The following is a 23,679-nucleotide window of genomic DNA, read 5'->3' as shown; positions in this document are numbered from 1 at the left end:
TCATCCCCCCAACCCCACCACGCGCCCCAAACGGGGAGCAGCTACCATACCTCTCAGAATTGTTAGGAGTTGTTAAAAATCAAATGAGATAATGTGTAAAATGTATAGTATGAGATTTCTGTGATATTTTGGGGTTACCAGTACTCCTTTTCTCTTAACTTTGTAGAAAAAGCAGGTGATTCTGAGATGCCATTCATCATAGCACGTCAGTTTGCAAAATGTGTTTGGGTGAGTCTACCAGATTGAACGCTTTCCGTTTTAAAGGATTTTATGGGGTTTCTCCCCCCATAAAATTTTAAAGATTACCAGATTACCATTTTTATTTTATTTTTTTATTCTCAGATTACCATTTTTAAATTTGCATTAGCAGTGTTTCCTAAAGGAAAAAATTCAAGAATATTCACTTTCAAATTCTTGCTTAAGCCCTCAGAGATAGCTGCCTCCCCCCCCCCCCCCCCGCCCAGAAATAGCCTTCTTTACCTAAATTTAGAATTTTTAATTTAGGTGCTATTTTACCTTAAGCATCAGAGTATTACTAAGTTTATTTGATTAACACAGCCACTCTTTGGGGGTAACTGAAGCTTGCAATTCTTCGGTAATTAGCTTAAGATTTTACATCTAGTAGGTGACGGAGAGCCTTTCAAATCCAGATCTGTAGGACTTAACAAGCCTGTTTCTCTTAAGGTGGCTGTGCTGGTCAGGGAGAGGGAGGGAAGGATCAGATGCTATAAGCAAGCTCTAAAGCAATTCTTTGGCTACTGTGTGAAAGGGAGGAGAGTGTATTAATACATCACAGCATGGTAAAAGCTCTATTCCAGATCTTCCAAGTTTGTTGAGAACACAAAGGAAGGAAGCAGTGACTTCCTGGGGAAATTACTGTTTAATTTACATTGAAACCTGATCGTTAAGCATGAGGAAGGGTTTATGGAGGGAAGGTCATTCCAAGTGGAAGGATAAAGAAACACGTCCCATAGGATAGAGGCCTGAAAGTGTTAGTATGTGAATGACTCAAATTATTTTGACCAAGGTTAGGATGCATCATCTTCCATCAGGGTTGCAGTTCTTCAGTGTAGACGCTGCTGCTGCAAACCTGCCTGTATTTGAGGAAAAAAGAGATTTATTCAGATACACAGGGCTGGAATTTACAATGCATTTTGCTTTACAAATGGTTTTCTGAATGGTAATTATACTGACTTATACGGATTTTTGTTTAAGGCCCCAAATCAGGATAGAGTAGACTTTTGTGGGCTGGTCTGGGAAATTAACTATGATGTGGTTCGTTCCTAAGTGGTAAATCATTTTGAGTTTTTTTTTTTTTTTTTTTTCATTTTGAGTTTTTACTCAGTTTACATTGTGGAAACATAAACTGTGATTTAGAGACTGGCTATAGTATTAATGGTACTTCTTTTTAAAGTATCTATTGATCAAATAGCTCTTGAAAATTGTCTTTAATGCTAGCTTTCTTTTTTAAAAAAAAAATTATCATTTGACAAAGAGTACAAGCAGGGAGAGTGGCAGGGAGAGGCTTTGCTCGGTGGGGAGCCTGATGTGGGGGCTCGATCCCAGTATCCTGGGATCATGATCTGAGCCAAAGGCAGGTGCTTAACTGATTCAGCCACCTAGGTGCCACATAATGCAAGCTTTCTGATAAGAATGTACAGAAACAAAACTAAAAAATCAAGGTTCTTTGAATGAAATAGCATAAGGAGGAATGGTAGAAGGGTAGATGACTAGGAAGGTGTGGAAGCTAATGATGCATTTCATTTCAGCATTAGACTAATACATGTAGTGTGTTGACTTAAACAATTTTTCAAAGCACCTACATTATTTAAAAAACCTCAATGCTTAGGGTTTGTCCACCTTGAGTAATACATTCTGATTATTGAACTTTCAAACATGGCATGTTTTGAAAAATTTTGTAGTTTCAAATCAAATCGTTTTAATTTATCTTTTGAAAACAAGTAATTTGCAGAATGTTGTTCTAAGACTCCTACTTCTGAATTCTCTACTGCTAGTTGTATACCAAAATGCTCCAATCACTTTCTAGGAAGATGGCAGAAAGAATTAAAATTTAGGGTAACTCATTCTAATACTCTTTTTAAAAATTTCTTTATTAATTTACAGTAAGAAAAAAAATTCTGAGGCTAGGTCAGGCCTTAAAAGATCAGACTCTTCAGTATTGGCTTCCTGGCTGCTTTTGGTATATTGCAGTTTTCCCCTGCACTGTTCAGATTGCTACTATAAGCCATTCTGGTTTTAATATTGTACTACAAAATAACCTCTGGTTGGATTTCTAGTTTATAGCTTGCATGGTAAGAAGGTTAGATAAGTTTGTCTTGAAGTACTGTTTCCTTTAGACTATGAGGCAAAGTACCTTGGTTCTACTGGACATTCTTTCTCCTTTCTCTCCTACCCCATAATTCCTTGTAGTAGTAGAGGCCATGGGTTGTTGGCCTGCTATCTATTACCCCACTCTTTGTTTAGTACTAAGTAGAATCCCCACATTTTAAGCAGGTGTGTGGCTGCCCAACTGGACTGTATTTCCACCTCCTTTGTAGCTAGGCATGACCATGTGATCTAACCAGTGAGTTGTAGGTAGAACAGGTATGTGCAACTCTGGATCCTGCCATCAGGGATGTACACTCCCTTTTTCTCCGTTCCACTAGGTAGAATGCAGACATGATAAAGGGAACCACCGGTAGGCATCTTAATGCTGCAAATGCTAGTCATGATCAAGATGGCTTATTAAAAAGGTAGGAGGAGCTTGGGTCACACTAGTCTAGTAGGACTGTTCACTGTGGTCTCTTAATGTGAGGAAGTTCTATCTTGTTTAAGCAATTATTATTTTTGCTTTAATCACAAATCTGCCTGTATCCTTCCTGATAAGTTTCTAGAGTCGTCCTGGGAATTTATTTTATTTGGGTCATCTGTTAACTGCCAGTGGCTGTGGGTACCCAGAGAGATTGGGAATTCCTGGTGACAATGGATTAGGAGGTTTTCCACCATGACTGCCACCACCGGGCATGGATTAATCGTTCTTTAGTACAGGATGGATAAGCAGAAAAGTCAACCTGAGGCTTATGAATAAAAACTACAGTGAAAGAGGAACAGTGATCCAATGGACTTAACAAAATTCTGCCCCTGGCATAGTTTACTAGAAGAAAGTTAGAAAATAACGGATATTTGGGGGATCAGTGAAATAAAGCTTCCATAATATTTCTATTAAATGTTATCAGGAAGAAATAAGATATCCCAAGGAGACAAAACTTTTATTTTTTTATAGTAAAACTTTTATTTTTTTATTTTTTAATTCATGAGAGCCAAAGGCAGATGCTCAACCACTGAGCCACCCAGGCGTCCCAGTAAAACTGTTTTAGATAATAATTAGGTGACTTAACATTCTAGAAAATTGAATCAGCAAAGCAGAGAAGCAATCTGAATATAAAGAATGAATGAGGAAGTGGTGAAGACAAGACAGCCATTATGGTACTACTTGAAGATCCAGGTGAATATGATAAAGTATTAAAGGTGCAGCAGAAGAAAATGTACATTTGTGGCAGTAGACCCTCATGGTTGCAAATCAAGAATCCTACACACCAGTTGGGAATGTGTCTTTTAAACATTTAAAAATATATTCTTGGTGAAGACTTGCAAATCACCAACCAGTAATGATAACTCTGATTCCTTGGTTTGTTGTTTGACAGAAAAAGGAAGTCCTAGAACAATTTCCCACAAAATACAGTGCTTAAATTCTATTTGCTAATTGTTGTGTGGAACAGCATTGATGACTATTTGCTGATATTCCTGGTTCTTTGAGCTACCTGGAATTTTATGCTTTTTCACCTTCTTTGAAGTTAAGCATCACTCCTTGACTGGCTTTGGCCAACGGCATGTGAGTGGAAATATTACTATTAGAAACTATTAAGTCAGTGCATCACTTAACCACATTCTTTTACCCCCCTAGCTTGTCTCAAGTGGTAGGAATTCTATCATTTTGAGTGAGGATGGCATAGCAAGCTATCCTATCCCTACGTAGATTCATACATGTGGTATGAATAAGAAAGAAACCTTTGTTTTAAGCCACTGGCCTGAAATTATTACTCGAGAACAACTTAATTTATGTTAATGCATAAGCACTAGAAGAAAAACTCACAAAATGCTGTGCTTTGCTAAGATGACAAACATTTAATGAACTCAGCACAATCCCAATATAAGATAGTCTGCATTATAGTAGACTGATGCTTTAATAAATGTCTATTTTAGTTCACCTGTTACTTTTGTGCATAATGTTGAAATATTGGAGACATTTCTGTTTTAAATCAAAGGCATTGTTTTGAAAGTTCTGACAAGTGCTGTAGATATAAAATAGAAATGGAAGTTAAGCATTGGAAGAGGAACAAGTTCTTTGCCACTGATGGGATTCTATATCTAGAATATTCAGATCAAATTTTAAAAATTAATAGTCTATTAAAAGTGGCTGAATATAAGCATATAAAATATTACAGCAATTACTAGTTAGAAAATGGGATTTTTAACGGAAAAAAATTAGATCTAGTCATAAATGACATACATATAATCTGAAAGTAGAGCTTAAGAAAGTATTGCCTTGTCCAAGAAGATTGATAATTGTTCTGCCATTGCCAAAATAATGGATAGGTTTGGTGCAGCTTAATTCAAAATCAACAGTATTTTGGTGGGAGTGAGTTTTCATTTGTAATTTATTGAGGTATAATTGCATGCAGTATAATGCACAGATCCCAGATGTAGAGCTTGCACCTTGACACTGCATATACTGCTGTTATCAACACACTAATCAGGATGTTTAGACCATTTCCTTCCGTTCTCAGAAGTTCCTTTATGTTTCTTTTTAGTCAGTCACCTCTGTTCCCCAACCCAGTGGCAGCCACTGTACTGATTTCTATCTTCATAGATTATTTTGCATGTTTTTGAACTTCCTATAAATAGAATCACGTAGTAGGGTTTTTTAGTGACTTTCTGGGCTCAATAGTGTTTTTGAATGCATTTACATTACTGCATGTCTCAGTAGTTTATTTGCCGAGAGATATCCCATTGGATACATTTTCCTGTTAATGGACATTGGGTTGTTTCCAGTTTTTAGTAAAATGAGTAATGCTGCTATGAACATTCTTGTATGAGACTTTTGTAGGTAAATATTTAAGAGTGGAAATGCCAAATCATGAGGTTGGTGCCGTAGCGGTTGATGTGAATGGTTTTGGCAATTATTCTCGAATTGTTCTTGAAAAACAAAGAAATGAAACTTACTCTCTTAGAATATAGTAAAAATATCTTCATTCGCTCCCCCAACCTAACGTCTCTGCTGCAGGCTTCCACGCTGCCGCCATGGCCTACATGGAAGATGGTGAGCAACCCTGCACCGAGTCCTCTCACTCTGGGAGCTCAGGCTCCAAGTCCGGGAGGCAACCAAATGTTCTGTCTCAAAAAGTGGAATGCGGTGGCCATGTGGAGCTGGGACATGGAGTGCAGTAGGTGCACCATCTCCTGGGTCCAGGTGATGGATGCCTGTATTAGATGTCAAGCCAAAAATGAACAAGAGGATTGTGTTGTGGTCTGGGGAGAATGTAATCCTTCTTTCACAACCACTGCATGTCCCTTTGGGGGAAACAGGACAATCACCACCCTCTCTGCCAGCAATATTGGGTGTTCCAAAGAATCGCCAAATGAGAATGGTGGAGGACTTTCTTAGTGCATTTGTTTGGAGCCCTGGTGGATCTTATTATCAAGTGCCCTATGAAGGCCAGAACATTCCAGGGAACTAATTCTTCAAATAGGAGGAGATGGCTATGTGGTCTCTTGGTACTCATCAGAGGCATGTTAGTATTTGTCAGTTTCATTTTCAGAAATCCTCTATAATAAGACAATTTATTATATTAAAGCTGGTCATTCCTACCTCTGTAGTATATGTCAAACACACTGCTTAGAAGTACTTTAAAGGAGGAAAGAGCTACAAATTGAATGACTGTAATTTATTTATTGATATCCAAAGGGCTGTGGAAGCAGTTCCATTTGGAATTGATGTATGCTTATAGTTGATCAGTTGGAAAAAAAAAAAAGACAATGTTATAGTAACAAAGTGAAATTTATTTTTATTTTTTTTTTAAATTTTTATTTATTTATGATAGTCACAGAGAGAGAGAGAGAGGCAGAGACATAGGCAGAGGGAGAAGCAGGCTCCATGCACCGGGAGCCTGATGTGGGATTCGATCCCGGGTCTCCAGGATCGCGCCCTGGGCCAAAGGCAGGCGCCAAACCGCTGCGCCACCCAGGATCCCATCACCACCCAGGGATCCCAACAAAGTGAAATTTAAAACCCAACCCTTGGGCAGCCCCGGTGGCACAGCGGTTTGGCGCCGCCTGCAGCCCAGGGCGTGATCCTGGAGACCCTGGATCGAGTCCCACATCAGGCTCCCTGCATGGAGCCTGCTTCTCCCTCTGCCTCTGCCTCTGTCTCTATGAATAAATAAATAAAATCTTTAAAAAATAAATAAATAAAATAAAACCCAACCCTTATCCTTTATTATTTATTTTTGGCTGAGAAGGGGTGATTGATGAAATTTGACCTCTCCTTCCTGAAGTCATTCTCGATATTGTTGATAACCAATAATAATAATAAGTTTGGGCCAGTGAAATAAAATTTAACCTTTGGCCATATGGAATTTCAGCTGTCTTTTAGGCTGTCATCCTGTCTTTGGTTCAAGAAAACCTAAATCTACACTCACCTCACTGTTCAGTCATGGAACAGAAGTATTTTCAAGTTCCAGTCAGATTATGTTGTAATTAAACTGTTTTAGGTACAAATGTTAATGAGGGGAAATTGTTTACCACTGTAGCATTGGATCAGAAGTTTACTTTGTAATAAAAATAAATGGTTTATTCTGTTCACTTCAAAAAACTACTTCATTCTCTTCCGACAGCTCTCTTAATACATGGATTGAGAAGTGTACCTGTGTGTAATGTTATGATATACATATTGAATGTGTTTACTTTTTTGGCTCAGGAACCTGGTCAAAGTGGTAGCAGTCCCACTCTAGATGGAGGAAAGAACCGTGCTGTGTTCTGTATGTTATAGTAGTGGTTTTATTTTGGCTATTATAAACTTTCATATATAGACTTTCTATCTGGTGTTCATTTTACAAAAATCAGTGTTTGGTTAAGAATGGAACTTGTAAAAGTTGGTCTGTTCCTCTGTTCATGTTCCTCGAACATGAAAGGATATGGGTGGGAGGTTTTGTGTGTGTGTGTGCAAGTGTTTATTGGCAGGCTGCTGCTTTTTCAAAGGTTGATTATACCCAAACATTATGGCTGCCTTGTGTACTTACCCTTGAAAAGTTTATGTATTGTAGTTTTCTTCCAGAGCAACTTCTAAAATGCTGCCACATTTAGGTTTTCTTCAAATGAAAATCCATTATGCACTCTGATTTTTTTGAATGGTCAGCCCTATTTTGTTACTCATGCACTTAATCTGTTGGTCCGGTTACAGTTTCATGATATGCTATTTGAGTTATTTTGGAAATTTTATTTCTTACCAATGCTATGTTTTGAGCAGTAAAATATAAAAAGAGGGAATGGCTCTTGGCACAAATCACAGATTGTTGAATGAGTCATGTAGATTGTTCCCACGTATGTGGGAAAATTACATCACTACCAAGTTTTGGGTTTTCTATTTATACTATCCTAGGCCAGCTTCCTTGCACTCCTCTTTTCCCACTAATTCATATTTCTTTTTAAAGGCATTACAAAGCAACCAATAAAAGAAACTCATGGTAGGTTATTTTGGGGCCAAAAGGAATATGCTATGAAGTAAAGTACTAATTAGCCAAGATGCCTCATTTTTAGATTTCTAGAGACACTTGAAAGATGTGAGCATACCTCCCTATCTTTTCATTTACACTGTTCTCTTAATACATTCTTTAAAATATTACAAGTTAATGATATTTGATTTTTTAATTTAGAATTTGTCAAGTAATCCCAAATATGAAGGCCATAGTAGTTTTCTGTTGCGTGCATGTTCCTGTGTTTTTATTTCTCTAACTAGCAAAGTTAGATTCCCATTTTTCCCTTTGAAAACATTGTGCATGGGGAGCCTGGGTCACTCGGTTAAATGTCAGACTTTTGGTTTCAGCTCAGGTTGTGATCTTAGGGTTCTGGGATCCACTGCACAGATGTCCTGAGATGTCCTGCTCAGTGGGGAGTCTACCTGAGATTCTCTTTCTCCCTCTCCTCCCCACCCCACCCCACCCCCTGCCCATTCTCCCACTCATATGCACCTGCGCACATTCTCACTCTCCCAAATAAATAAATAAAATCTTTAAGAAAATGAAAATGGGCACCTGGGTGGTTCAGTCAGTTAAGTATCTGCCTTTGGCTCAGGTCCTGAGATCAAGCCCTGCATGGACTCTGCTCAGCAGGGACTCTGCTTCTCCCTCTGCCTCTACCCCCCGCCCCCAACTCCTGTTCTAGCTCCCTCTGCTATCTCTTAGATAAAAAATTTTATTAATTTATTCATGAGAGACACAGAGAGAGGAGGAGACATAGGCAGAGTAAGAAGCAGGCTCCCTGTGGAGAACCTGATGTGGGACTCGATCCCAGGACTCTGGGATGATGCTCCGAGCCAAAGGCAGACACTCAACTACTGAGTCACCCAGGCACCCCTCAAATAAAAAAAATCTTAAAAATGAAAACAGTGCATGGAGACATTAGGGCATCACTTTAATTGGTGGATGCTATTAAAGGGGCTAAACTGTTTAAAAATCTTGTTTTGGTATATATGATACAGATGTAGTGAATAGAGATTTTCATGGAACAGGCACAAAATGATTTAATTTTAGGAAAAACACCTACACGAATTAAAAAAGCAGAAGATATATACACTAAAATATTTACAGTAGCTTTCTCTGGTGTTGAGAATACAGGTAACAAAATATCCTGTTTTGTTTTGCATATACATACACATACACACACACACACACACACATATATATGTGCAAGCATTATTACTCTTTTATAAAAAGGAAGAAAAATCAGTCTCTTAGAGTGATCTATTTGAGACAAGAGCCCTGTTTGGTTAGTACTGCAGTAAGACCTTCAGTCTATGATTACAGGTTTCATTACTTTAAAAAATATTATAATTCAAATTGCTTCCCAAGTTCAGTGATGTTTGTTTTTATGAGGAGAAAGCAGAGAAATCCATCATGACAGTCCATCCATTTTACCTTTCTATCCTATTTTTGGGCCACCTGTTCAATCTCTCATCTGCTGAAGCTGTCTTATAAACTGATCACCTGCTTCTGCTTTCCTTAACCATTCTTACTACATACAGGTGTGGCAGGTGGGGACCCTGCCTCTAACTGTAGTTCCCTTGTCACAGGAACACATGATAGTCCAAGTGATAGCTGGGTACTCCCAAGTGATTCCAGTGTTCAAAGAAAAGTAAATTACTCCAAAACCATCAGAAGTGAATAACTGTTGCACATTTACCTGTTTTCTTAAATAGAACACGAAGATTAGATGATTATTTTGGAGTATAAGCATTTTAATTGACTAGGTAGAGAATAGTTCATTAGATTTAGCAGAGGGGCACCTGGGTGGCTCACTGGTTGAACGTCAACCTTTCACTCAGGTCATGATCCCAGAGTCCTGGGATCAAGTCCTGCATCAGGCTCCTTCTCCCTCTGCCTATGTCTCTGCCTCTCTCTCTCTCTCTGTGTCTCTCTTGAATAAATAAAAAAATAAAATCTTTAAAAAAAAAAGATTTAGCCAAGTATACATTGAGTTCCTTCCTTTTCTCTTTACTGCCCCTGTGATCAAATACCTGTAGCGGGAATACTCTGCTCCTTTTAAAGTTTGCTATGAAGACAGGTGTTTTACAACCAGTGCTCTCCTTTTTCCCCTCACCAATAGGAGAGAAATGTCAGAATATGTTATATTATTTTCATTCATAGCAACAAATAGCTAATATCAAGCACTCACTCTGAACTTTTTAAATCACTTTATGTGAACTGTACCTGTATTAGTTTATTTAATCTTTACTGTCTTTAAACTGTAAGGTTATTGGGGAAATTTAAAGCTAAAGTGATGTAATTTGTCCAAGACGAAGCAGCAAATGGTAGAGTCCATACTCAGAACTGTTATGTTAATTGACTGTCAGTACCAGCACCTCTTTTAATTGCTAAGGTAACTAATTTCTGCTGTTTCTTTCTCCTTTCTGTTTAGGCAGCAGTGCAAATGGCCTGGTTTCTGCTTTCAATTTTATCACTTTTTGGTGGAAGAGCTCATGTTTTTATAGATGCGGTGTAGAATAACAGGCTTTGGGATCTGATGCATATTTCAGTTCTAGTTGAGTGATCTTAGGCAAATTAATTTTATTTCTAAAAGGGGCAGTAAAAGTGGTACCTACCTTTACAAGCCTGTGTGGATTAAGAGAAAATGTTTATGCAATGACAGCATATGCAAGTTTTCAGTGGTGACTCTTGTCTGTGGAGATGTTACCAGTCACCGAGCATTCCTCTCAAAGCAGTTATCAACTGGATCTGTTCATATCTGCTTCTTCGCATGATCTATTTCACCACTGTCTCTTTACTTAAAAAGAAGTTTCCCTACCTGGCTTTTTTTCTCACTGGCTCTAGGCTTTAGATCTGTGTACAATTATTTGGCCAAAATATTTTTTTTGTTCAATAGTTACTGAAACTAAGCTTAGGCTCAGTTCTCTGCAAAGCATTTCCCATGAAAACTTAATAGATTTTGTATGAAATTGTGTGCATTAATACCATCGTGAGCAGTGTTTTGTTTTATGCTTCTTGCAAATTTTGGTCTGCAGTTATATTTTTTATCTTTGCATCACATATGAGTAGCTTTATTTTGCTTTTTTTGGGGGGGGGATTCTTTATTTTTTAAATTTTATTTATTTATTCATGAGAGACACAGAAGCAGAGACATAGACAGGGAGAGAAGCAGGCTCCTTAACAGGGAGCCCAATGTGGGACTTGATCTCCAGACCCAGGATCACGCCCTGAGCAAAAGGCAGACGCTCCACTGAGCCACTCAGGCATCCCATTTCTTTTTCTTCTACGAGTTAGAATATGACTAATCTTGGCATAATGGTTAAAGAGGGTTGTTATTGGACTGGCACAATAAAGGACTGTTTGAGGATAGATGTCTGAGACATGAAACTTAAACTGGATCCCAGATGTCCATGTTGAGATTTCCTAGGAATAAAAGGTCTTAGTGTTCAGTAAATCCTGTCTTGACAAGATCATTTTGATTTGTGTTTATATTCTTAGGTGACCGGGTTATTGATGTGGGATCTGAATGGAGAACTTTCAGCAATGATAAAGCAACAAAAGATCCGTCCCGAGTTGGAGACTCTCAGAATCCTCTTCTGAGTGATGGAGATTTGTCTACCATGATTGGCAAGGTAATAAATCCACTTTGCAGGAAACATAAACTGTGGACTGAACTCCCAGCCTTTGAGAGTTTGGGAACTTTGCAAAAGTATCCTTCACTGCCCCCATGAGGAATTTTGACCTGAGAATAAAACTTACCAGTAATATACTATTGTGAATGATTGTTCCCTTACACAGGTCTTCTTCTACCTTAAAGGGGAGACCAACAGATCGAAATTACAGTCTATCTCAGGCCCTTGTTTCCATGAGGCACATTTTGCACAAAAATTGAATGTATCATGATCTTTGTGAGTTCATATTGATATGTTCCTTGAATATTATGGATGTCTTTCCCTCCCCCTACCCCCACCCCCCACATTACCTAAGATAAATTATAGCTCGGAATAGCCTGTTTTCCAATGGTGGATTCATGACTTACCTAAGCAATGTACGTTCATCATCAGTAAGATGAGAGTAAGAGTATTTATTAGAAAGTTGGAAGGTTACCTGGGAATGTATGTAAAGTATTTATAGCCCAACATGTAGCATGTGATTAGTAAATGGTAGCTGCTACTGTTAGATAAGGCAACAGCATAATTTGACTGGCAGCTTGGCTGTTTTTTGCTCTTTTATCTGAATTGGAAGGAGTGGTGGCAATAATCCAAAGAACTAATCAAGGAAGGGGTACTATTTCAGGACTTGAGCTATACTACTGCATAGTCTGTCTTCAAGAAAATGTTATGAAAAAGCAGGTCATTAATTCTTTTTTCATACCCTATAAAGTACATATAAAATTTGAAAAACATAATGTAGACTTGGGTAAGAGTTGATAGTATTATATTCAGAAATATCTTTAGCTGATTTCTGCATTTGTTTTAGCCTTATAGGCTTGGGGGAAAAGTATACTAAGGACATTTTAAAATCCGAGATTGCGACTAATTGACACTCTTTTTTTAGTGTTTAATTTTTTTTAAATAGAAAATTCATGAGTCAAACATCAATGGGAAATGAACACAATTTTCCAAGATTTTCTTCACCCTTAACCCCCAAACTCAGTTCCCACTGCAGCCCTCTTTCCCCATCAGAAACCAGTAACCACTATCACTAGTTTTCTCCTCTGTCCTTTGACAGTTGTTTATCTTATGTGGCAAAAGGAGCTTTTTAAGATGCTACATTTGTCATGTATTAGATTCTGTGTAGGTATTTGGGAATATTTCTGGGCTTTGTATCCTTTCTCTGTCCTGGCCTAGTCAGTCGGACATCAAATCACACTCTTAGTATCCAGTAGCTTTAGTTCTCCTCACTGCTCTGCCTTCTCAGCATTTGCTTCATTCGTCTTTTCCATTTAAAGGTTAGGATCACTTTATTTAAAAAAAAAAATTGGTTATTATTTTCAGTGAGGTTTTGGTTAGATATATTTGCATATTGACTTTGGGAAGATGAGCTTCTTCCTGATAAATCTTCTGTTCACAAACATAGTATGCCTTTCCATATGCCTTTAGTCATATGTGTCCTTCTAGATGGGTTTTCTTCATAAAGGTCTTGCATGTGTAAGTTGATTCCTAGAGACTTCTCTTTTTTGTTGTTTGTTGTTTCTTTCAGGGCCTTATAACTGGTTAGTTATACATATGAAGGCTGTTGATTTCTGTTTAATTTTGACCTTGCCTCTAATGAATTCTGTTATTTATAGCAGTTTTACAGTGATTTTATATACAAAAATACTATCTGCAAAAAGTTTATCACTTCCTTCCCAGATTATTACTAATTTTTCTCTTGCCTAATTTTAAATTTTAAATTTTTAATTTATTTTAAATAAACTCTGCCTCACAGTGGGGCTTGAGGCTTGAACTTAAAATCCCCCCAAGTTTGAGTTGCATGCTCTACTGACTGCACCAGCTAGGTGCCCCTCTCCCCTCCCTTGCTCTGTTGCCTAACTTTAAAGTAATTATACCAGTATGGTTACATAAGTACATTATGTAATTACATCACATTGGCCAGTTTTCCTAGTATTCGCATATCTCAAGACACTGTGGGTATAGTTCCAATCCACCATAATAAAGCAAAATACCACAATAAAGGGAGTCAATTGCTTTTTTAAGCTTCCCAGTACATATAAAAGTCATATTTACACTATACTGTAGTCTGTTAAGGGTGTAGTAGCATTATGTTTTAAAAAAGCAATGCGAACAGCCCGGGTGGCGCAGTGGTTTAGCACCTCCTGCAGCCTAGGGCAGCGTGATCCTGGAGACCTGGGATCGAGTCTCGTGTCGGGCTCCCTGCATGGAGCCCTGCTTCTCCCTCTGCCTGTGTCTCTGCCTTTCTCTCTCTGTCTCTTTATGAATAAACAAACAAACAAACAAACAAATAAATAAATAAGCAATGCGTATACTTTAGCTTAAAAATATTGCTAAAAAATGCTAACCGTCATCTGAGCTTTCAGTGAATTATGCTTTTTTTGCGGGTGGAGGGTCTTGCTTCGATGTGATGGTTGCTGAGTGGTAGGTGGCTGTGGCAGTTTCTTAAAAAAATGAAGTTTGCCCCATCAATTGACTTTTCTTTTCACATGTCATTTCTCTGTGGCTTGTGATGGTGTTCACTAGCGTTTTACCCACAGTAGAACTCTAATTCCGGATTTGGAGTCCGTCCTCTCAAACCCTGCCACTGCCCTGTTAACTAAGTATATTTAATATTCCAAACCCTTTGTTGTCATTTCAACAGTCTTCACAGCATCCACACCAGGCGTAGATTCCATCTTAGGAAACCACTGTCTTTACTCATCTGTAAGAAGCAGCTCCTCATCCTTGAAAGTTTGATCCTGAGATTGCAGCCAGTCAGTCCCATCTTCATTCAGTCCCTTCTCTTCATGAGATTGCTACTTGTCCTCTTGCTGCTTCCATCACATCTGCATTACTGCCTCCAGTGAAGTCCTGAATCCCTCCAAGTCCTCATGAGGGTGGGAATCAGCTTCTTCCAGTCTCCTGTTTATGTTGATATAATGACCTCTTCCCATGAATCACGAATGTTCTCAGTGGCATCTAGAGTAATGAATCCTTTCCAGGTCTTCAGTGGACTCTGCCCAGGGCCATCAGAGCAAACACCGTCTGTGGCACCTGTAGCCTATGAAATGTGTTTCCTAAATAAGAAGACTTGAAAGTTGAAATTCCTCTTTGATCTACGGGCTGGAGAATGGATATTGTGTGAGCAGGCACGAGAACAACATGTAACCCCATCGTCCAGCTCCATCAGAGCTCTTGGGTGACCAGGTGCATTGTCAATGAACAGTCATATTTTGAAAGCAGTCTTTTTTCTGAGCAGTTATTCTCAACATTTGGGCTTAAAATAATTAGTGAACAGATGTGCTATCATCCAGGCTTTGTTGTTCCATTTCTATAGCACAAGCAGTGTAGCTAGCATAACTCTTAGGGGCCCTAGGATTTTCAGAATGGTACATGAGCATTGGCTTCAACTTTAGTCACCAGTTGCATTAGTCCCTAACAACAGAGTTAGGCTCTTGAAGCTTTGAAGCCAGGCATTGACCTCTCCTCTCTAGCTAAGGAAGTCCTAGGTGGCATCTTCTTCCAATAGAAGGCTGTTTATCTACATTGAAAATCTGTTGTTGAGTGTAGTCACCTTCATGAATTCTCAAAGCTTGATCTTCTTGATAACTTGCTGCAGCTTCTACATGAGCACTTGCTGCTTCACCTTGTGTTTTATGTTTTATATTAGAGAGAGAGCTTCTTTTCTTATGTCTCAGGAACCAACCTCTGCAAGCTTCCAACTTTTCTCCTATAGCTTCCTCACCTCTCTGAGCCTTCACAGAATTGAAGAGAGTTAGGACTCTGCTCTGGATTAGGCTTTGGCTTAAGGGAATGTGGTGGCTAGTTTGATCTTCTGTCCCAAAGCACTACAACTTTCCCCCATATCAGCAAGAAGGCTGTTGCACTTTCTTATCATTTGTGTGTTCATTGGAGTAGCACTTTTAATTTCCTTGGCATTCACAACTTGGCTGTTTGGCACAAGAGACCTAGCTTTCAGCCCACCTTGGATTTTGACATGCCTTCCTTTACTGAGCTTAATCATTTCTAGCTTTCAGCTTAAAGTGAGAAACATGTGACTATTCCTCTGACTTAGAAGCCATTATAGGGTTATTAATCGGCCTAATTTCAATATTGTTGAGTCTCAGGGAATAGGGAGGCCCAAGGAGAGAGGGAGAGAGGGAGAGAGATGGGGAAACAGCTGCTCAGTAGAACACACAAATTTATTAAGTTTGCTATCTTAAAAGTGTGCAGTTTGTGGAGCCCCAAAACAATAGTAACATCAAAGATCACAGATCACTGTAAGAAATACAGTGAATAAATTTGAAATGTTACAAGAATTACTAACATGTGACAGAGACCTGAAGTGAGCAAATGCTGTTGGAATAAGGGCGCCAATAGACTTGCTCAACTTGGGTTGCCTTAAACTTTCAATTTGTTAACAGTACAAAAACACGGTCTCTGCAAAGTGCAGTAAAATGAAGCACAATAAAACAAGGTATGCCTTTTCTTCCCATTAATAATTGTGCTGGCTTTGGGCCTGGGAGAATGATTTTCTAATACAAAGAAATACCCATTTGTAATATTTTGTGAGTTTGTAATAAAAAAAAATGGCTTTTGAGTTTTATTTGCTTGCTTTTATAGCACCTTTGGAGATGATCCTTTCATTTTTCTCCTTAGGTCTATTAGGTGATGGTTTATACTCTTGAGCTCTCTCACAGGTACTCATTTACACCATCTCAACCTGGTACTTATTCTACTGAGGATTAGAGAGGAGGCACAGGGTAGATTTCTTGGGCTTATACAGTCAGAGTGTATAAGTTATGTTTCCTTAGAAATGTCTATTCATTCAGATTTAAAAATTTTTTTGCATAAAGTTATAAAACCTTGTTTTACAGGGTACAGGAGCTGCAAGTTTTGATGAATTTGGCAATTCTAAGTACCAAAATCGGAGAACAATGAGTAGTTCTGATCGGGCAATGATGAATGCTTTCAAAGAAATCACTACTATGGCAGACAGAATCAACCTCCCCCGAAATATAGTTGTAAGTTTTTGTCTGTCTCCTTTAAGCCATTCTGACATTGACTTAGTGTAATTTATTGAACACATGAAATTTTGATATTGCAACTAATTAAATGGCCTAGAGTTAATTAAACTTAGTTTCTTTGCTTTGAAGGATCGAACAAATAATTTATTCAAGCAAGTATATGAACAGAAGAGCCTGAAGGGAAGAGCTAATGATGCCATAGCTTCCGCTTGTCTCTATATTGCCTGTAGACAAGAAGGGGTTCCTAGGACATTCAAAGGTAAGTTTTTAATTGCAGAGATACAAATATTCTCTGTGTTAAAGTAACAGACCAAAGTCAAGGAACTTGGACACCACATAACTAAGTCAGGTTTCCCTGGTTACATACGATATCCATCTTGGTATCATTTCCAAAAATACCTCTTTAATTTGTTCTCTGATAAAAATTAATTCTGTGATCTGAACCATGTTCTTCTCAGGCTCTTTTCCCATGTAAAGTCATTTTAGTCCATGTAAGCTCTGTGTTCTTTGCTTGTGAGATCTTTTGAGCTGACTGCATTTTGTGGCCTTTGAGGCCTGGTATCATAAGCCAGAGTATACCTTTGTTACTGGTTAAGTCTGTACACTTGATGCACAGAAAACTATTTCTAAGACCATGCACAGGTCTCTACAGGTGAAGGAGTCAAGCCTTAGAAAACATCAGGGACATTTTTCTCAAGTTCTGTAGTTTGCACTTTCACCCTTAAGTTGGAGGGTTTGAAAGAACTAGTATTTTTCATCCAGTTTGTATTCAAGATTAATATAGGACAGCTTATTCACAGTGCTGCTGTCTGTGACCCTTATTGCTCTGACTTTCTCTGCCAGAGTTCATTTCAGCTTAAGATTTTCATTACCTTTCATTCACCCATGAATATCTTACAATGAAGCAGTGGCTTTTTTTTTTTTTTTTTTTTTTTAATTTTTATTTATTTATTCTTGAGAGATAGAGACAGGCAGAGACACAGGCAGAGGGAGAAGCAGGCTCCATGCAGGGAGCCCGATGTGAGACTTGATCCCAGGTCTCCAGGATCACGCCCTGGGGCTGAAGGCGGCACTAAACCACTGAGCTAAACCACTGAGCCACCGGGGCGAGGCAGTGGCTTTTATCCTCCTCATCTTTTTGTTTATTACAACTAAAACTAAGGCTTTTGTTAAATTTGTGTTTGGTAGTTTAATTTTTAGAATAACAGAGTCAAATACTTGATCTCATTTTGTTGTTATAGCCTATGACCCCAGGGATTGCATATATATACATATGACATTGGGTAGCTTGAGAAGTATCCTTTAGCTTTGAGTATATTCTTTTATCTCCTTGATACACACTCCTTACAAAAGATTTATACATAAATATCAATGGAGTTTTGGATTATTTGAAAAAACTTGTTTCTTTGAATTGAAACTTGTTAGTATTTTGAAATAATAAAAACCGACATTTAACTCATTTCAAAGACTTCTTTAAAGTGTGATAAACATTTAATTGAGGGAGTGCTTGGGTGGCTCAGTCAGTTAAGTATCTGATTCTTGGCTTTGGCTCAGGTCATGATCTCAGGGAGATCATGTGATCTAGATTGATAAGTGCCGCATCAGGCTTCAGGCTCAGTGCGGAGTCTGCTTGAGAATCTCTCTCCCTCCTCCTCCCCACTGCTCGTGCGTGCTAACTCTAAAACTAAATATATCTTTTTTAAAAAAATTAACTGAGAAATTTTAAATTAGCTCTATGGGAAGTATTGAGAGGCATGTTTTGTTCTTTATTGAGGTAACTGGTATGTTATATACCGTGTGTGCGTGTGTGTGTACACCATATATACCATATGTGCCATAGGTGAGTTCTAGTTGCACAATATTATACATTTGACCCTTGAACAACACAAATTTGAACTTCACACATCTAATTATATGCAGATTTTTTTTTTTTTTTTTTTTACATAGTGCAGTACTGTAAGTGTAGTTTCTCTTACGATTTTTTTTTTTTTAAAAGATTTTATTATTCATGAGAGACACAGAAAGAGGCAGACACAGGCAGAGGGAGAAGCAGGCTCCATGCAAGGAGCCCGATGCGAGACTCAATTCCAGAACTACAGGATCATGCCCTAAACCAAAGGCAGATGCAACCACTGAGTCACCCAGGCATCCCATCTCTTATGATATTATTAATATTGTCTCTGGCTTTTTTGTTAAAATACAATCCATAATATACAAAATGTTGACTATTATTGCTAAGGCTTTCATTCAACAGTATGCTACCGGTAGTTCAAGTTTTGGGGAGGGTAAAAAGTTATTCATGGATTTTTGACTGTGCTGGGAGTTGGCACCCTCTAATCCCTGAGTTGTTCAGGGGTCAACTGTAATTTGACATATGTTACGTACTACAAAGTAATCACTAAAATCCAGCTACCAGCCATCACCATATAGTTGATTCCCTTCACTCATTTTGCCTACTCAACTCCTTTCCCCTCTTGTAACCACCAGTGTGTTCTGTGTCCATGAGTTTTTATTTGTTAATTTTTTGTTTTCGTTTTCCACATATGAGTAAAATCATATGGTATTTGTCTTTCTCGGTCTTCGTAGCATAATACTTTCTAGTGACAAGATTTTATTCTTTTTTAAGGCAGAATAGTATCCATTGTATTGATATACCTCCTCTCATCTATCTATCGATAGACTGTTTCCGTATCTTGGGTATTATAAATAATGCGCAGTGAACATAGGGGTGCAGAAATCATTTTGAATCCTTGTCTTTTTATTCTTCATATTCTTTGTATAAATACCCAGAAATGGAATAGCTGGATAATATGGTATTTCTAGTCTTAGTTTTTTTGAGGAACCTCCATCTTTTTTTCCATAGTGGCTGCACCAATTTACATTCCCACTAACAATGCATGAGGGTTCCCTTACTCCATGTCTTCTCCTCTCCAACAACTTATTTCTTGTCCTTTTCATAATAGCCATTCTGACCAGTGTGCAGTGATATCTCATTGTGGTTTTGATTTTCATTTTTCTATAATTAGTGATATTGAGCATTTTTTCATGTGCCTATTGGCCGTGTGTGTGTTATCTTTGGAAAAATGTCTATTCAGATCGTATGCCCATTTTTTAATCAGGCTATTGAAGGCATGATTGCATTTTTGCAATTAAAATTTATTTTATAATCAGAAATGATATATTTTTAAATGAATCATATGACTGTGGATTTAAATTTTTTTTTCTTTCAGAAATATGTGCCGTGTCACGAATTTCTAAGAAAGAAATTGGTAGATGTTTTAAACTTATTTTGAAGGCTTTAGAAACCAGTGTGGATTTGATTACAACTGGGGACTTCATGTCCAGATTTTGTTCCAACCTCTGTCTTCCTAAACAAGTACAGATGGCAGCTACACATATAGCCCGTAAAGCTGTGGAATTGGACTTGGTTCCTGGAAGGAGCCCGATCTCTGTGGCAGCAGCAGCCATTTACATGGCCTCACAGGCATCAGCTGAGAAGAGGACCCAAAAAGGTAGGATTCTTCCTCAGAAGGAGTAGTGATGAAATTGTGAAGGCCTGTAGTATATAATTGTGTTTCATTTTAAGCACAAAGCAGGTAAATAACTCGAACCCACATTTAAGAAAAGAGTTTCTCAGTCGAGGTGCCTGGGTGGCTCAGCCAGTTAAGTGGCCGACTCTTGATTTCCGCTCAGGTCATGATGTCAGGGTTGTAAGATCGAGCCCCGTGTCGGGCTCCTCGCTCAGTGGGCAGTCTTCTTGAGAGTCTCTCTCCCTCTCTTCCTGCTCGAGTTCAGTCTCTCTCTCTCTCTCTCCAATAAATAGATCTTTTTTAAAAAAGTAGTTTCTTAGAATAATATTTAAAAGCAAAATATACTGTATTTTCCTTAAGTGGTTTATAAAATGTTTGGAAGCATAACTGTATGGACACCCTTCCCATTCAAATTAAGTATTTTAGTTTGTACATTTTTCATTTCTAGGAGCTATTTTTGTCACTCCAAAACATTATTTTAAATAGTCCTTCTTTACTCCCTCAAAACTTAGTCTTGTAAATCTTGAAAGGTGGGGGCCATGCTTATTTCGCACTTCCCAGTGTGGCCTCCTACAGCTGGGCACACTAGGAATTTGTGCTGACCATGAGGTTGTATCATTCTGTGAAGCCCATTCCCTTTCTCCTTTGAATGGTACACAGTTTCTTAAGACACTGACATAAGTAGTTTCAACCTTCTAAAGGCAGTGTTGAGTTTATTGTTGTAGGGGAATTTTCAAACAGAGGCACTAAGTGAATTTCTTTACAAGCACTTATTAATTACTTCTGTGAACCTCAAAAAGATTGATAAAGAAAAAGAAGCAGTCATTTCTAAATTTAAAAGGTAGTGAGATGACTTGCTGCACCGACTTTGTAATAACCTATTAAGAACAGCTTTTCACCTCCGCTTAGGCTGCAGGTTTCTATATTAATAAAGTAATAAATTATATAGAAGAATGATTAGAAAGAAGCAGCCAACCATTAGTTATTTAAATGTGCCATTATCCATTCCCTTTGGCCTCCACTCATAGTTCTTAAGGAAATTTTGAGTCTTCTGGTAAAATTGAGAAGTTGAAGCTAAGCAGAGCATCCTTACCTTTATTCCTAGTTGTAAAGTTTAATCAACTGCACAGAAGTGTTTATCTTGGCACTTTCTACCATTTGTGTTTTACATGAAGTTTGTTTTTTTGGAAGTTAAGGCCCTTTTCTTCCCCTCCCATCAGCCAGTTGACATTCACCAGTATGTGTGTCTACAAGAGAGATAATAAATGTAAGGCAGCATGAGATAATGAAATTTAAAACTAGCTCATGGCACACTGATGGCAGGCATCCACACTGAAAATCTGTAAACCCTTAGGATTTGAACCGTGAAAAGGTGGTCAAATGAGTTTGTGTTAAAGACTGTTTTAAAAATCCATTTTGATTAAGTATTTGTAAGCAAATAATTGTCAAGCAGTAGTCCTTTGGGACTTCTAATAAAAAGGAAAAAAGCAGATGCCTGGGTGGCTCAGTGGTTGAGCATCTGCGTTCAGCTCAGGGTGTGATCCCAGAGTCTGGGATCAAGTCCCACATCAGGCTCCCTGCGAGGAGCCCGCTTCTCCCTCTATCTCTCTGACTCTTTGTCTCTCATGAATAAATAAAACCTTTAAAAAAAAAAAAAAAGGAAAAAGGTGACAATGACTTTGAAGGGTAAAAGTAGACCTACTCATAGGATTCTGTAATAAACTAGAAATACGTGAACTCTCTGTGCTCAGTGTTAGGTGTGGGTAATAGCAAAACATCCACATTATGCTGGAATGTACAGCTGTGTAATATCTGATGAACTAAGTAGAAAAAGGTAGGACAATATTTAACATATGATTCCTTTTTCTTTTTTTTCTAATTTTATTTATTTGACAGAGAGCATGGGCAGGGGGGGAGTAGGAGAGGGAAGAGCAGGCTCCAATGCCAAGCAGGGAGCCTGATGTGGGACTTGATCCCGGGACCCCAGGACCATGCCTGGGATGAAGGCAGTGCTAAACCGCTGAGCCACCCGGGCTGCCCTCCAAAGAACTTAACAGAATTAACCCAGAGCTGTTACAGGGGAACTTTTAAACATGGAAATAATAAAGTGAGTTTCTTTATAAGAATGTATTCATGGGAGTACTTCCATGATCGTCAGATTTACTGTGAAGAAAAAGAAGTCACTTCACTACAATAGTTCTCACTCACGGTGCTATGACCGGAGCACAGTTCAAATATTCTGTGTCTAGCAAACCTCTTCATGCCGCAGTGGCAACCCTTTGAGGTAAGAGGGCCAGCTGCCGTCATTACCAGCTGTAGCTCTCTTTTCTACCTTTTGGCATGGATTTCCATTGATAGGTTTTAAAATTCACCGTTTCTGGGTTTTTCACTGTGGATTTTATACTACTGTGTCCCACAAATTGGAACGGAGGTAGTAGAAGGGAGATGGGATGGAAGTTATAATTGATATTTTGATTTTTTGTCTTTTAGAAATTGGGGATATCGCTGGTGTTGCTGATGTTACAATCAGACAGTCCTACAGGCTAATCTATCCTCGAGCCCCAGATCTGTTTCCTACAGACTTCAAATTTGACACCCCTGTGGACAAACTACCACAGCTGTAAGCTGAGGCAGCTAATGTCAAACTCTTCTGAACACTGAACTTGGCCTGTTGTACATAGCCTATACCAAGTGCTGGATTGAGCCTCTCTTTAATAAGGAAAAACAAAGACATGGTACGCATTCCAGGGCTAAATATTAATTGCTTGGCATTCTGTATGTATATACTAGTGAAACATATTTAATGATTTAAATTTCTTATTGAATCTGTTTTCTTTTGTAGCAATCTAGGAAACTGTATTTTGGAAGATATTTGAAATTATGTAATTCTTGAATAAAATGTTTTTCAAAACTAAAGTTTTTGTTACAATTACATGTTATCTGTAATTTATAATATAATTACAAATTATGCATATCATTGCAGCTAATAAAGCTGATAGAGGTCCTTGTTTTCTGTTTCTTTCCATGTATATAGTTTTGTTTTTATAGCAGAGTTCGTCTTTGGGACCCACTCTTGACATCAAGAACATCAAAGAGGGTGTGTGCAGTTTATTAATATATATATTAAAAAGCCAGAAGTTATGAACTGGGTCTTGAAAGGCATTGGTTGAAGAAAGAGAAAAACGTTTAAAGTTTTTTCCCCCCCTCAATGAGCTTATTTGAGCAGATAATTAAGATTGCAATTTTTGGATAATAACATATAGTCATATAGAACCTGCATATCTACAATTACTTATTTTTATTTACTGAGATACTCCTAGGGTAAAGAATATTGGGCCTGGGGAGGTCCAGGAATTTTTTTAGTAAGCACCCCCCCCCCCCCCCCCCCCCGCCCCAAGTGACTGGGATTTGTAGGTGTTTTGCCAACACTCCTGACTCAAGGTCTTGACTGGTAGGCATTGTAGGCAAAGACCAACAGGACTTTGCCCTTTTACCAACCAGGTACTTTGTGAGGGGACTTGAACCCATGCTAAGCATCACAGCTGTACACTGCTCGGCCTTAAAGCAGGTGTCATGGTTCTTCCACGTCTGTGAAGAGGTTAGTACCAGATTAGAACAATGGCTCCTACTGCGGCCCAGTAGACAG

General features: G+C 38.4%; 1 protein-coding gene and 1 pseudogene across 1 annotated transcript in view; both read left to right on the top strand.

The window, feature by feature from the left end:
* Positions 1–23,037, top strand: part of GTF2B (general transcription factor IIB) — a 35,019-nt gene extending 11,982 nt beyond the window's left edge. The window contains exons 3-7 of the mRNA XM_077905327.1: positions 11,319–11,452; positions 16,354–16,500; positions 16,633–16,762; positions 19,734–20,015; positions 22,524–23,037. Of these exons, the coding sequence (XP_077761453.1) occupies positions 11,319–11,452; positions 16,354–16,500; positions 16,633–16,762; positions 19,734–20,015; positions 22,524–22,657 (827 nt within the window). The 3' untranslated portion in view covers positions 22,658–23,037. The remainder of the gene's footprint in view (positions 1–11,318; positions 11,453–16,353; positions 16,501–16,632; positions 16,763–19,733; positions 20,016–22,523) is intronic.
* LOC144318402 (RING-box protein 2 pseudogene) lies at positions 506–6,097 on the top strand (annotated as a pseudogene).
* Positions 23,038–23,679: the final 642 nt, after the last annotated feature.

This window comes from Canis aureus, chromosome 8 (assembly GCF_053574225.1).
Source record: "Canis aureus isolate CA01 chromosome 8, VMU_Caureus_v.1.0, whole genome shotgun sequence".
NCBI classification, from domain to species: Eukaryota; Metazoa; Chordata; class Mammalia; order Carnivora; family Canidae; genus Canis; species Canis aureus.
Note: the sequence above shows the minus strand (reverse complement) of the source record. Positions and strands in the feature narration are given on the sequence as shown.